Consider the following 15,373-nt stretch of genomic DNA (forward strand, 5'->3'; position numbering starts at 1 on the left):
CAGTGAAGTCATACCTTTTTTAGCAAGCCAATGGCAATGTCAGTGTACAAGGTCCTCTCGTGGGCTTCATCCAGCATGATGACACTAAGAATCAAAGAGAAGCTCTCAGTAAACCTCTAAAAAAGCCACACATCATCTCATCTTGACCATCAAAGAGCTTCTGGGTATTTAGTCCTCATACAATCACTTTGCATCAAAAGTAAACCTAAGTCACTCTTCTTTGACAATGAGGCAATTCTTAGGTTAATAAAAATGGTGACATTAACATATCTGAATTTTAAAAAGTGTACTATTGTTATCTTTAAGCATTTTACCATCCACACTGAATTCCAACAGAATATCTGATTTTAAATGAAAACATAACGTATAACCCCACAGAACACATAAAAATCAGAACAAAGCCCAACCAGCTGAAGACTGTTAAGCTAAAACAACAGTCAAAGAGGTAGCTGACTACAGTTGTGACACACGTGGGCCATGGGGTCAAATGTGACACCCTCCTCGAGAATACCAGAGCCTGGGTAGGACAGCTTTAATGCTGTGAGTGACAGACAGATATACAAGGAGGGGGAAAGTGAAAAAAAATTATTTGGACTCCGTATATTACATTTAACACAGGCCAGTTGGTTCTCTGCAGTCACCATCAATACTGGAGTGTGATAAGGCAAAATAAAAAGGACATGTCACCAGACTAAGTAATGACAGGAATTTTAATGTGCTCATTTCTGAGTGTCTATAAAGGGCCATACTATTTAAATTCTGAGAAAAACACCAAGGGTCCCAACAGCCAAAGTCAAGAGAAAAGCTTTGGGACAGCTGAACACAGATGTGAATCCCAGCTACTAACGCACCTGCTTCTCTGTCTACCTGGGGACTTTGGAAACTAGGAAAGCTATCATAAGAAAAACACATTTACCTATATTTTGTTAACAATGGATCAACCATCATTTCCCTGACCAGCATTCCATCAGTAAGAAACTAAAAAATAAAAACACAAAGCTTTAGAAATAATTCACTTACATTATATATTAATGATTTTTTTAAGTTCAAGTGCAACCTCTTTGCCAGCAATGTGTACAAGTAAATTCCCACAAAGGACTGTGAGAAAATGCCCCCATATTTTCATTATCAAGCAATGTAATTGTTCACAAAAGGCTTTAAACACAGGGTCCTCAGCTGGAGTTGCAAATCTTTGAGCAGAATTTCATTTGCATTTATTATGGGAACATCAGCTAAGCCCAATTTCCTCTGGGCTTGCACCACCAGCACTATCGATAAAGAGGCAGTGAAGACCAACTGGTATCTGCCCAAAGAAACACCCTAAGTCTAAGACAATTGCTCTTCAAATGTCCCAAAGACTATAGATTGCAGTTCTTGAGGTTATTAACTTAAACTTCAATTAATATTATTTTACAGAATCTAGACAGGATCATGGTTAAGCACATGGTCTATGTTGTCAGACTGCTGGGAGTTCAGATCCTGGCTCTAACTCTTATTAAGCTGTGCGAACCTTGGACAAGTTACTTATCTCCTCTGTCCCTGATTGCTCATTTGTAAAATGAGGTAATCAAAGTATTTACCTCACCAAATTAATGTGAAAAATAAATAAGACAGTATAGTAGTTCCTTGGTATCCTTGTGGGGTTGGTTCTAGAAACCCCCCAACCCACACCAAAATCTGCAGATGTTCAAGTCCATTATATAAAATGGCATAGTATTTGCATGTAACCTATGCATACCCTCCCATATACTTTAAATCATCTCTAGATTATTTAGAATGTCTAAAACAATGTAAATGTTATGTAAATAGTTGTTATACTGTATTTTTTAAATTTTACATTATTTTTTATTTTTATTTTGTAATATTAGCAATTCAAGGTTGGTTGAATGCACGGATGCAGAACCCGCAGGATGCAGAGGACTGACTGTACATGTAAAGCCTTTAGCATAGCACCTAGGACAGAGTAGTGTTTAAGAAAAGTCAGCTAATATTATTTCAGATTAATGAATCTTTATAAAATGCTTCAGACACATAAGTAACAGCCTTCTTAACGTACTGAATTTGTTTTCAGGTTAAACCATCTCCCTTGCACGCTGTATCTTAGTGTTTTTTACTTTTTTTGTTTTAAGAGCAGGATGCATTGCTATCATATTTTTCTTGGACCCGGTACTAGCTACCACATACATATGTAAGAGTAAAAGTGAGAACTTGCCACCAATGACAAATCACCAGTCGAGAACTGAGCACCTTGAAATTGTGACCAAATGGAATACAAAAGGTTTTTATGGATGGCTCAAAGGTTTTTATGGTTATGCAAACCACTGAAAATTAGCTAGTTCAAATATATTTGATGGTACAGAAAAATATTCCCTTCACCTAGCAAAATGAATATAACAAAATATGGCAATCTGGAAAATAAGGTCCATATTTTTACAAATCACTACATTGGTCATTCAGCTCATCTGATTTTTAATTTTCCTCTGTTGCAAATTAAGAGGTAACTGAGATTCTAATAATCAATTTTCATTTCATCAGATTATTTTCATTCACCGTTTTATTGCACTGTCTGATTAGACTTTGATTCTAGCATGGTGGTAGGTAGTACACACCCTGTTGAGTTGATTATACACTGATTACTATTGATACTAATTATTTTAATATTAGCAACAAGGCCAAAGAACACACATATAAAATCCATTTTCATATGAAAATGGAAAAGTACTAATTAGTGAAACAACATTCATGAATTCTACACTTCATCAACTTATACTACTCTATTTTTAAGTCTTTTACAGGCTTGTTTCTATATTTCGATAGCTATTTGAGTCAGTGAAAACACAATAAAATACACATAAGAAAAGACAGCTTTGAGTCTTGGTCCTATCACTGATTGGCATATAATATCAGGCAAGTCATTCAACCTTCCAAGCCCTTAACCTCTTCATCTTTGGAACCAAGGACTAAACCTTACTTCCAAGCTCCTTTCTGAGCTAAGACTGCAGGACTCTTTGAAAGAGCTTTGTGTTGGCCGGGTGCAGTGGCTCACGCCTGTAATCCCGGCGCTTTGGGAGGCCAAGGCAGGTGGATCACGAGGTCAGGAGATCGAGACCATCCTGGCTAACACAGTGAAACCCCATCTCTACTAAAAATACAAAAAAAAAATTAGCCGGGTGTCGTGGCGGTCGCCTGTAGTCCCAGCTACTCGGGAGGCTGAGGAAGGAGAATGGCGTGAACCCAGGAGGAGGCAGAGCTTGCAGTGAGCAGAGATCGTGCCACTGCACTCCAGCCTGGGTGACAGAACGAGACTCCGTCTCCAAAAAAAAAAAAAAAAAAAAAAGAGCTCTGTGTCTCCCAGCTGACTAAAGTCTCTGAATGTCAGGTTACTTTTCTTCACTTTCTGCCATGGTGTCAATGTCCTGTACAGCAGCAAGGACTACGTGTTTTTAATTCTCCCAAAACAATCTTCTTCCTTATTTCCACTAGGAAAAGCAGCTTGAGCACTTTACCTTAATTCTCGTGGCCAGCTGGTCGGTGCAGTCATCAAAGCGGATGCAGTAGCCCACCTCGTGGCCCAGCACTGCACCCCTTTCTTCAGCTACTCTCCCTGCAACCTTTGGGAAGAAAGATCATGCTGAAAATAGAGACATAGAAATTACTGCACAGCTCACATACTATGGAAAATCTAAAGGTCATTTATATTTTAAATAGTATGTGAACACAATGAAAAATGAAAAGAGACAAGTTATTAGAGAACAAGCATAATAACTTTTGCAATTTTTATTATTATTATTATTATTGAGATGGAGTCTCACTCTGTCACCCAGGCCGGAGGGCAGTGGCACAATCTCGGCTCACTGCAACCTCCACCTCCCAGGTTCAAGCAATCCTCCTGCCTCAACCTCCTAAGTAGCTGGGATTACAGGCAAGCGCCACCAGGCCCAGCTAATTTTTGTATTTTTAGTGGAGATGGGGTTTTGCCATGTTGGCCAGGCTGGTCTCGAACTCCTGACCTCAAGCAATTTGCCTGCCTCAGCCTCTCAAAGTATGGGGATTACAGGCGTGAGCCACCGCACCCAGCCAATTATTAACTTATATATCTCACTTCATTCTATAATGGTCTTGGGGCAAATTATAAGAACATACACAATGAAAAATAAAATCACATAAAAATGTTACAGATCAAGATCCAAAAAAATTACAGAAAAAATTTCAAAAGATCAAAGCCAATGGGAAAATGTTAAACATAGATATGCCAAAATTATTCAAGTTGAGCCACAAATTCAGCTCTAAATTTGGTGGCCAAAGCAAAAAGGAAAGTAAAAGAAATGACAAGATTCACTCTGTTCCTAAACAAAGGGCACACCAACCAGGGACAACTTTTCATCTCCACGCTTGAAAAGAAAACCCATCCCTCTGGACCATGAATGCAGAACAGGAATTACCATATTCAATGCTGGGCCAGTTTCATTTTCTCATTGAAGGCAAAAAGGTAAGTTTCAAGAATGAGAAACCCGAAACAGTTCACAACTGTGTCCCAGCTGCCAAAGCCACTGAGAGGGGAAATACAGACAAGAACTCAGGTTTAAAATAAAGGGGGCAGATGAGTGGATGAGAAGATTAATAAAAAATCCAAGGTAGCATAATAAAGTGAAAGACAAAATATGTAATACATTATGAAGACCATAAACTATAGACAAAATTTCACCCATCAAAACATAACAAATAAAAAGTGAACGCAGAAAAGAGAAAGATGAATCCAACAGCAAGATCTCTGCATTCCCCCAAGAAGGCTATTCAAAAGTTAACTTATTAATAGAAAATATTTAAAAGAATGAACAAGCATAAAAGTGGAAGAGCAATAATGAATATCATTTAGTTTAATTTAAAAGAAAATAGGACCGGACACGGTGGTTCACACCTATAATCCCAGCACTTTGGGAGGCAAATCACCTGAGGTCACAAGTTCAAGACCAGCCTGGCCAACATGGTGAAACCCCATCTCTACTAAAAATACAAAAAGTTAGTTAGGCATGGTGGCATGCGCCTGTAATCCCAGCTACTCGCAGGAGGCTGAGGTAGAAGAATCACTTGAACCCAGGGAGGTGGAGGTTGCAATAAGCCGAGGTCACACCACTACACTCCAGCCTGGGTGACAAAGAGGCTGTGTCAAAAAAAAAAGAAAGAAAGAAAAGAAAGTTTAGTATTCATCACCACAAAAACTACCTAAATGAAAAGAACCAAAGAGAAACAATATTAATAGAGATTTCCCAGGGCCCAGCACACCAATCCCCACAGAAGGAAGGAGTTCAGTCTCCCTCTTTCACAGGTGAGACAACCTCCCCAGCACCCAGGCAGTTTCCAAGTGCTGACTTTAGAACATGGCTGGCACAGGAGGTGTCCTGAGGCAGAGCTTACTGCTCCAGCCTTTCCACCCCCACAGCCCCAGGCTCAGGAGGGCAGAGGCTCCCTGCACTCAGCTTCTGAGCTAGGCACACCCAGGCATTTCCTGCCCATCAGTGTTTAAGACACTGAAGAGCAGATGAGGATCAGAAGCAGCTCTGCCTGGTGACTTGAAATTACAGATTGGGGAGGCCAAAACCAAACCAATCATCCGGCAGCTGGTCTGTATCATGTGGGCTTTCAAAACATCTTATGAAACCAGAAAGTTATCCTACACTGCTCTACCTCTGGTAGTTGTATTTCCCAATGACCTGCATTTCACCAGGACAGATTTGTTATTGTTACTGTTCCAATTTCAACCCTACATGTCGTTATATTATAAATCTCAGAATATGGTACAGGTAGAGAATGTGTGCATAGAGATACTAGGAACTTATGGAGAAAATAGGCTTATAAGAATGAGCATACATAAATATATACACCTATGATGTACCCACAAAAATTTTAAATTAAAAAAATGAGCATAAATTAACAAATCTCTGTAAAAATATAATCATTTTATGGGTCTATAAGGTAAAAGCCAAACCTGTTTATTCTTACTCCTTCACTATTTGAATACATTTGCTATAAAAAGTATGCATTTTTATTTTCAAACTCTATTTTTAAATTTTTATTATTTATAATCACACAAGGTTATATTCTATTGGCTTTTTAATAGAGTTTTATCTCTATCACTTTAGTTTTGCTCCCAATAACCTCATCAACTAGACTGGACAAATACTATCTTTTTGACAGACCAAAAGGAAAGGGAGGTAAAAGACCAAAAAAAAAAAAAAAAAGTCACTGAGCATCTACTACTGGCAAGTGCTCTGCTCTAAGCTTTCACAAATTTGTATCTCATTAAATAGACACACAGCCCATGAGGTAGACAAGACACTGTTTTATTTACAAATGAGGAAACTGAAATAAGACAGGTGTTAGAGCTTATTCTGAATCACAGGTCAGGGAGGACCTACCTGGTGTTGAAGTCAAAGTCAGACCACATGAGTTCAACAAGCATACTCACTACTAATTGCCTCTCACAGAGATCAAGCAACAGCTTATGCAATCTGTTTTTAGGCTCTGAGATTGTTTGCAGATTTTAGTCTGCACATAAAGTACTTTCTGAGATGTAGCATTTCAAACTTGACAGCTCTATTAATATTACATGCTCTTTCAAGAGAAAGCTGTGGTTTCATGGAAGTTATCTATGGCTACAAATTTGGAACTAAAATGCAAACTGATTAAGAGCTGGGATTCCAAACCACAAACAGGAAAAATTGCTCTAATTTTAGGTAACTGAGTCATCTTTTAGTGACAAAGAAGATTAACTCCAGCAGCATTTGGACTTGGTTTCCAAACTGTTAGCCCCATTTTCATACAAAAACACAACACACACACACAACTTGTAAAACTGTGTAACTTCTTAATTGAACACCATTAGAAAATGAACTTTGGGCAAAACGACCACACAATAATTAAAACTCAGTACAGAACAAAAATTACTTGGGGAAATAGAATTAATTTTTTGTCCAGGTAAAGGCCACAAACTAAAGGCCCTACTTCCTTTTCTTTAAGCTTTTTTTTTTTTTGGAGATAGGGTAAAGGTTGGAGTACAATGACACGATCATAACTCACTGCAACCTTAAAACTCCTCGGCTCAAGAGATCCTCCTGGCTCAGCCTCCCAAGTAGCTGGGACCACAGGCAGGTGCCAGCATGCCCAGCTAATTTTTTTAAAAATTGTTTTGTAGAGACAGGGTCTTGCTATGTTGCCCAAAAAATTGTTTTGTAGAGACAGGGTCTTGCTATGTTCTCAAACTCCCAGGCTCAAGCAATCCTCTTGCCTCGGCCTCCCAATGTGCTGGGAATACAGGCATTAGCCGCCACACCCAATCTCTCAGAGCTAATTTAAAAACAACAAAAGAATTTAAACATACTATCAACAAAAAACTTATGGTGGCTCAGACTTCTACACAGTGATCCTCAATGCCAAAAGGCAGTGAGCAAAGTCTGCAGTTCGCAGGGACAGTGTGAATCAAGAATTTTATATCAACAAAACCCACAACTGAACATTCTCAAGCATACTAAAAAAAAAAAAAAAAAAAAAAAAAAGCTGAATGATAAAATTCAGCCAATACAAGAAATAAAAGCAAAACAAGCAATTCAAGGTTGGAAAAACCATAGAAAATAACTAATGATGAGTACTGAATCCATTTAAGCTAGAATTAAGGTTAAACACCTGTGAGAATTATGATTAAGAACATGTACGTTATAAATCTTGAAATGAAAATGACAGGACTGTATCTATGACAAATGGAGAAAGGGAAGGTGGAAAGAAGAATACATGTGCTAATTTCCTCTTCTTTCATAACGGGAAACTATAAGGTGTAATTTGAAATATAGGTAACATCCTGAAGTTTTTTGTACTCTTTTTTCTTACTTTTCAAGCTTTAATAAATTATCTTGTGGTGAACATTTATCCACAGTACAGTCGCTACTCCTATTTCACTAAAGTTTCCTATTTTGTTAAAATCAATAAAAAATAAATATTAAATATGATCTCATTTTTATAAAATTATTTCTATCCAGCCAGTCAACCATTCATCTTCATCTTTAGGAGAAGCTTGGAATGATGTTCACAAATGTTCACATTGTTTATGTTGGATGGTGAAATTTGGGGTTTAAAAAATATTTTGTTTTTTAATTTCCTCAGCACTTTATTGTTTAAAACGTTCATAATGTGCAGGATCAATTTAACAAAAATATTCAAATCATAATTCCTTTAAAACAGAAGACCTGGCCAGGCACAGTGGCTCATGCCTGTAATCCCAGCACTTTGGGAGGCTGAGGCGGGCAGATCACAAGGTCAGGAGTTTGAGAACAGCCTGGTCAACATGGTGAAACCCTGTCTCTACTAAAAATACAAAAAAAATTAGCCAGGCGTGATGACACATGCCTGTAATCCCAGCTACTTGGGAGGCTGAGGCAGGAGAATTGCTTGAACCCAGGAGGCGGAGGTTGCAGTGAGTTGAGATCGCTCCATTGCACTCTAGCCTGGGCAACAGAGTGAGACTCTGTCTCAGGAAAAAAATAAAAATAAAAAAAACATAAAAACTGAAGACCTAAATTCTTAAGGAGCAACTTCTATTTATTTAAAGCCTTTAGGAAATGTAAATAAATCACAAATGTAGACAACACAGACAGAATCTTTCCAATACAAAAAGAAACTCACTGTAACAGCAGCCACTCTTCGAGGCTGGGTCACTCCTACCACTCTTCCTTCAGCTGTCCAGCCAGCTTCTGCAAGGTACTACAAACAAAATCACATCTAAGTATACATATGACACCACTTTTCCAGAACAATCTCCCCCAAGATGCTCCCGTATTGTGTTAAAATCACTAAGAAAGGAAAAAGTACAGCTCTTGTCCCAGCAGAACTTTGGGAATTATTTTACAGATGGAGGATCTGAGGCTTGGTAATGTTAGGTAATTTACTTAAATTCACATCAAAGCTGATCAGCCGAAGAACTAAGGCACAATTCCAGCATTCTGACACTCCAGTCCTGGAAAATCACCATGTACTACAGATGCCTCAGGGAACAAAATATTATCCACAGGCCACTCAAAACAGTGCTAATCTGTAGAACAAAGAATTTTTAAGCACATATAGAGATGGCTCAATATAAATATCAACCACACAACACATTTCAGCCATATTAAATAAAACTGGATTTTATATATATGACTATACACCATTAGATTATATTAGTACACATATATAAAATTTGATTGAACAAGCGCGGCGGCTCATGCCTGTAATCCCAGCACTTTGGGAGGCCGAGGCAGGCAGATCACTTGAAGTCAAAAGTTCAAGACCAGCCTGGCCAACATGGTGAAACCCCATCTCTACCAAAAATATAAAAACGTAGGTGGGTGTGGTGGCACATGCCTGTAATCGTGGCTACTCAGGAGGCTGAGGCAGGAGAATCGCCTGAACCTGGGAGGTGGAGGTTGCAGTGAGCCAAGATCGTGCCACTGCATTCCAGCCTGGGTGACAGAGAGAGACTCTGTCTCAAAAAAAAAAAAAACAAATTTGATTAAGTGTATTTATCTGAGTTATGTACTTATTTAATATCTATGTATTTACTTGATTATATGCACTTAAAATCCAATATGGATAACAGTGGTTATCAGTTACATGTTTTTCTAACATCTAATAGTTTTACAATGAACATATATTACTTCTACAATAGAAAAAAGATTTTTTAAAAGTTATTGCATGTACCTGCTCATGTGTTCAAAAGAAATAAAGGAAGGATAATATAGATACTAAGAAATGGTTGTCTACAGGGAATGGGTGGGAAAGGTGTAGAAAGAAGGGGAAATGGAGGCAGGGGAACAGGGATAAAGAGGGCACGTCAATTCTCTCAATAGATCTTTTTGTGTAGCTCTGACTCTGAGAATCATAGCCATGCATGTTTCACATACTTTTTAAATACCCAAAAGACAAATAAAACCAACCAGGATGTGGAGGAAAACCTAAAGGAAATATAAACACTAACAGATGACCCTTTCTATACCACAAATGAAAACAAAACCACACTGCAGGGGGTGGAGAAGAAAAGAACTTACCTAAGCAATGATGGAAAAATATATCTTGACTGGATGTTGTAAGGCTAAAGACAGAAAGAACTGTACATAAATGCTGTAATCTAGTTAGTAAATATCCAAACAAGATTATGAGTTAGCAATTCTGAAACTATTTTAATGAATCCACAAATACACTGTAGATAATGAGGACTAAGCTTCTCATTGTTGCAGAGAAGTTATAAATAAAGAAAGGCTCAAAAGAGCCCTATGGTATTAGATTGGAATCAGAAGCATTTGCATAAACTCATGGTGTTTAAGATATAGATGAACAGACAGATACAGATGGATAGATGTTTTTATAATGTATGGCTTAATATTCATACATATATTTCCTAAGTCTGCTCACTGAGACTCAGCAATGACATCTCAGTAGCAATGAGCACTCTAGCATCCAGATCATGATTTCTTTTTTTTTTTTTTGAGACAGAGTCTTGCTCTGTTGCCCAGGCTGGAGTGCAATGGCACGATCTCGGCTCACTGCAACCTCCGCCTCCTGGGTTTAAGCAATTCTCCTGCCTCAGCCTCCCTAGTAGCTGGGATTACAGGTATGCAACACCATGCCCGGCTAATTTTTTGTATTTTTAGTAGAGACCAGGTTTTACCATGTTGGCCAGGCTGGTCTCAAACTCCTGACCTCAGGTGATCCACCCACCTTGGCCTCCCAAAGTGCTGGGATTACAGGTGTGAGCCACCACGCCCGGCCCCAGATCATGATTTCTAAACATCATTCTCCAATAAAAGAAACCAGGGCTTGTGTAGGAAAAATATAAGACAATCCTGAAACATCTTGTAGTACTAGAAAGTAAGGAAGTGGTCAAAAAAATGAAAGCTTTTAGAAAGAAAACAGGAGCCAAAATGAAGGAGCTCCTAATGTTCAAAGATGAAACAATTTGAGCAACACAATAAATAATGACAGTATTGGGCTTTAACACATAGAAAAAAATAAGTTATGAATCCAGATTGATATATGCAAATAATCTAAGAAATAAGCGAGGAAGAAAGCACAGTTCTTCCTTACAGAAAATTACATTTAATAAAGATAGAGGGAAAGAGAAGAAAAGAAAATCATCACTGCTACAGACAAGATCCACTGAGGGGGATGCTAAACTTAGTAGGTGAGAGTTTGAAGAAAAGCAGACTATTCACAGTGTGAAAATATGTCCCCCAAGATACATATCAACTAAAAACGGAAAGAGAGTACCTTCATAGGCAAAAGCTGGAACCTTAACCAAGTGACCAAAGTTGCTATTACCAGTGACAAGACATATCAACATTATGAACCCTTGAAATGATGCACTAAGGATAGAATATCATTTCTGTAGTATTCTTGCCAAAAATACATAAGCTCCTTCTAATCATGAGAAAACATGACATAAACCCAAACTGAGGAACATTCTACAAAGTAAATCCCATTATTCTTTTAAAGTGTCAAGTTCATGAAAGATGAAGACATACTGAGGAATTTGCACAACCTAGAAAAGATTAGGGAGAAATAACAACTAAATCAACTAAATGCAATGTAGGATCCTAGAACTAAAAAAGAACCTTAGTAGGAAAACTGATGAGATTTAAATAAGACCTATAGTCTAATTACTATTATTGTACCAATGTTAATGTCCTGCTTTCGATCTCTGCACTAGTAGTGAAGAGTATAAGGGAATTCTGTATTGTTTTTTGCAATTTTTCTATTAGTCTAAAAGTAGTTAAAAATAAAGTTTAGAAAATGACTGTAAGAAACAAAGGGTTGAAGATAATGTAGAGTTTTTGCTATAAAAACTATAAAGTTTATCTTGTATTAAATACATACACAAAATACTACCAACCACCCCAATCAACACAAATACAAAAAAAACAGAACTATAAGAATAATAGCTAAGAGTCAATGAGTACCTTACTAAGTGCCAGGAACTGTGCTGAGTGCCTTATATGCATTAACCCATTTAATCCTCAAAACAAATTCTATAAGGAAGGTAACATCATCATCAACAATACACAGATGAGCAAACAAAGAGGCTACATAATTTGTCCAAGGAAACAAATAAAAATCTGTGTCCTGGACTTACAGCTCAGCAAGCCAAAGTCATGACACATAAACAGAACACAACCTATTATCCAACTTCAAACACACATAGCCAATCTCTTAGCAGTAGTGTTAAGTGAAAGAAAAATAATTTCCATAAAAATAAGCCTGTCCATAAAGCTAGTCACCTCAATACCCTGTGTGATTCAGACTTCTACGGCATGCTTATGATTGCTGAGAGGTGGAAATTTAAAGCTACTGAAAAAGCAGGTGTAGTGCTGATGTCAAGAGGCAGTGGAGAGTCACGGAGGGAGATCACTAAAACATAGCTGAAGTCCATCTGAGTTCTCCACTCTTTTTAAGGATCACCAAATCTGGGCTTCTGGCTAAAGGACAGAATTAGGAAGAACTCCACCAATAACAGTACTAATAAAAACTGTACTTAAGAAGAGCTTGTGTTCACAGCCCTTTTTTTTATTTACAGAACTCTAGCAAAAAAAAAATCATCTAGGTTCTACATATAGTTTGTAGAATTTCAAAATTATTAAGTATCTAGTGCTTTTGCATGTTGCTTTTTCCCAAGGAAAGGTACTATACAAATCTAACAAGAAAGAAAAACCTGCTCCGTATCCTTGCTGTAACCTTTAGTTCCTCAGCCATTCCAATTTTCCTAGGTCACAGCCCAAATTTAGCTTCACAATAAGTTGGAAACAGTGACTGTCTCAGGGATGGGGAACTGAGTGGCTAGGAGAAAAGGGAATACTCCATAGGAGGGGTAGCAGATATTTGGACCAATAATACAATCTATTACAATGATCTAGTCATTTTCAACGGCAAAGCTTAGGAGATTAACTTTTCACCATTTATTCCTTTGTTCTTTTTGAATTTTGTACCATGTAAATGTATTTCCTGTTTTTAAAAACTGTTTATAATAAAATGCAATTCCTTAAAATTCAATTCAAATGCACGTGTTTTGAGCCAGCAACCCCACACGTATTTTATTTATTCTATAAAAATATCTATATGTGTGCAAAACGATTTATGTGCAAACTGACTCCACTGCATCATTGTGATAATACAAAACTGTAAACAACCTAAATGTCTATCAATTGGGGATTGGTAAATTATGTTCACATACTAGCATCTATGGAACTGGAAAAAAAACCAGTAATACATTATGTGAAAAAAAAGACCAAGTGTGAAGGCATTACCTGACTTCAAAAAACACTACAAAGCTATAAACAAAACAGCATGGTCCTCACATAAAAACAGACACATAGACCAATGGAACAGAATAGAAAATCCAGAAATAAATCCACACATTTAAAGTCAAGTGATTTTCAACAAAAGCACCAAGAACACATCTTAGGAAAAGGACAATCTATTTAATAAACGGTGCTGGGAAAACTGGATAATCACATGCAGAAAAATGAAACCAGTTCCCTAACTCTCACCACATATAAAAATCAAATCAAAATGGATAAAAGACTTAAATGAAAGGACCAAAGTTATGAAACTACCAGAACAAAAGAGAAGGGAAACACTTCATGACACTGGTCTGGGCAACGATTTTTTGGATATGACCTCAAAAACACAGGCAACAAAAAGCAAAAATAGACAAACGGGATTGCATCAAACTAAGAAGCTTCCGTACAGCAAAGAAAACAACAGCGTGAAGAGAAAACCTACAGAATGGGAGAAAATAAATGCAAACTATTATCTGATAAAGGGTTAATATCTAGACTATATAAGGTGCTCAAACAATTCAATAGCAAAAAACTAAAAATCCAATTTAAAATGAGCAAAAGGGTGTGATTCCGCCCTGCACGGCTGTTCTCTGGAGCAGGGGTCGTTTATCTCCATCCGCCTTCTCTCCCACCTAAGTACGCGCCACCACTCCATGGAAGATTCGATGGACATGGACGTGAGCCCTCTGAGGCCCCAGAACTATCTTTTTGGTTGTGAATTAAAAGCCATCAAAGATCATCATTTTAAGGTGGATAATGATGAAAATGAGCACCAGTTATCTTTAAGAACGGTCAGCTCAGGGGCTGGTGCAAAGGATGAATTGCACATTGTTGAAGCAGAGGCAATGAATTACGAAGGCAGTCCAATTAAAGTAACACTGGCAACTTTGAAAATGTCTGTACAGCCAATGATTTCCCTTAGGGGCTTTGAAATAATACCACCGGTGGTCTTACAGTTGAAGTGTGGCTCAGGGCCAGTGCATATTAGTGGACTGCACTTAGTAGCTGTAGAGGAAGATGCAGAGTCAGAAGATGAAGAGGAAGAAGATGTGAAACTCTTAAGTATATCTGGAAGGTGATCTGCCCCGGAGGTGGTAGCAAGGTTGCAGAGAAAAAAGTAAAACTTGCTGCTGCTGCTGCTGCTGATGATGATTTTGATGATGAGGAAACTGAAGAAGAAGCCCCAGTAAAGAAAGCTATACAAGATACTCCAGCCAAAAAATGCACAAAAGTCAAATCAGAATGGAAAAGACTCAATACCATCAACACCAAGATCAAAAGGACAAGAATCCTTCAAAAAACAGGAAAAAAATTCCTAAAATATCAAAAGTTCTGCAGAAAACACTAAAGCAAAAATGCAAGCAAGTATAGAAAAAGGTGGTTCTCTTCTCAAAGCAGAAGCCGAGTTCATCAATTATGTGAAGAATTGCTTCCGGATGACTGACCAGGAGGCTATTCAAGATCTCTGGTAGTGGAGGAAGTCTCTTTAAGAAAATAGTTTAAACAATATGTTTAAAATTTTCCATCTTATTTCTTTTCTGCGACAGTTGATATCTGGCTGTCCTTTTTATAATGCAGAGTGAGAACTTTCCCTACCGTGTTTGATAAATGTTGTCCAGGTTCCATTGCCAAGACTGCGTTGTCCAAAATGTCTGTTTCATTTTTAAAGATGGAACTCCACCCTTTGCTTGGTTTTAGGTATGTATGGAAAGTTATGATAGGACATAATAGTAGTGGTGGTCAGACATGGAAATGGTGGGAAGATAAAAATATGTGAAATAAATGTGAAATAAAACTCAGTATTTTAATAAAGTTAAAAAAAAAGATGGGCAAAAGACCTGAACAGACATTTCTCGAAAGAAGATGCACAAACGGTGTATTATTTCATATATACAAATAATGCTCAACATCACTAATCATCAGGAAAATGCAAATCAAAACCACAATGAGATACCACCTCACCCCAGTTAGAATGGCTACTATCAAAAAGATGAACGACAGCAAATTTTGACAAG

General features: G+C 37.7%; 1 protein-coding gene and 1 pseudogene across 3 annotated transcripts in view; one reads left to right on the top strand and one right to left on the bottom strand.

The window, feature by feature from the left end:
• Nucleotides 1–15,373, bottom strand: part of DHX35 (DEAH-box helicase 35) — a 101,753-nt gene that overhangs the window by 70,564 nt on the left and 15,816 nt on the right. For 2 of the 3 annotated variants that reach the window (XM_032142364.2, XM_032142365.1), the window contains exons 4-7: nt 8,674–8,751; nt 3,507–3,611; nt 917–978; nt 15–84 (exon numbers count right to left, since the gene is read on the bottom strand). In XM_032142364.2, the coding sequence (XP_031998255.1) occupies nt 15–84; nt 917–978; nt 3,507–3,611; nt 8,674–8,751 (315 nt within the window). Of the gene's footprint in view, nt 1–14; nt 85–916; nt 979–3,506; nt 3,612–8,673; nt 8,752–10,073; nt 10,135–15,373 lie in introns of those variants that run through there. The other variant, XM_058433012.1, reaches the window with a different exon arrangement.
• LOC116460995 (nucleophosmin-like) lies at nt 14,012–14,830 on the top strand (annotated as a pseudogene).

The sequence above is a fragment of the Hylobates moloch genome, unplaced genomic scaffold (assembly GCF_009828535.3).
Source record: "Hylobates moloch isolate HMO894 unplaced genomic scaffold, HMol_V3 SCAFFOLD_21, whole genome shotgun sequence".
NCBI lineage: Eukaryota > Metazoa > Chordata > Mammalia > Primates > Hylobatidae > Hylobates > Hylobates moloch.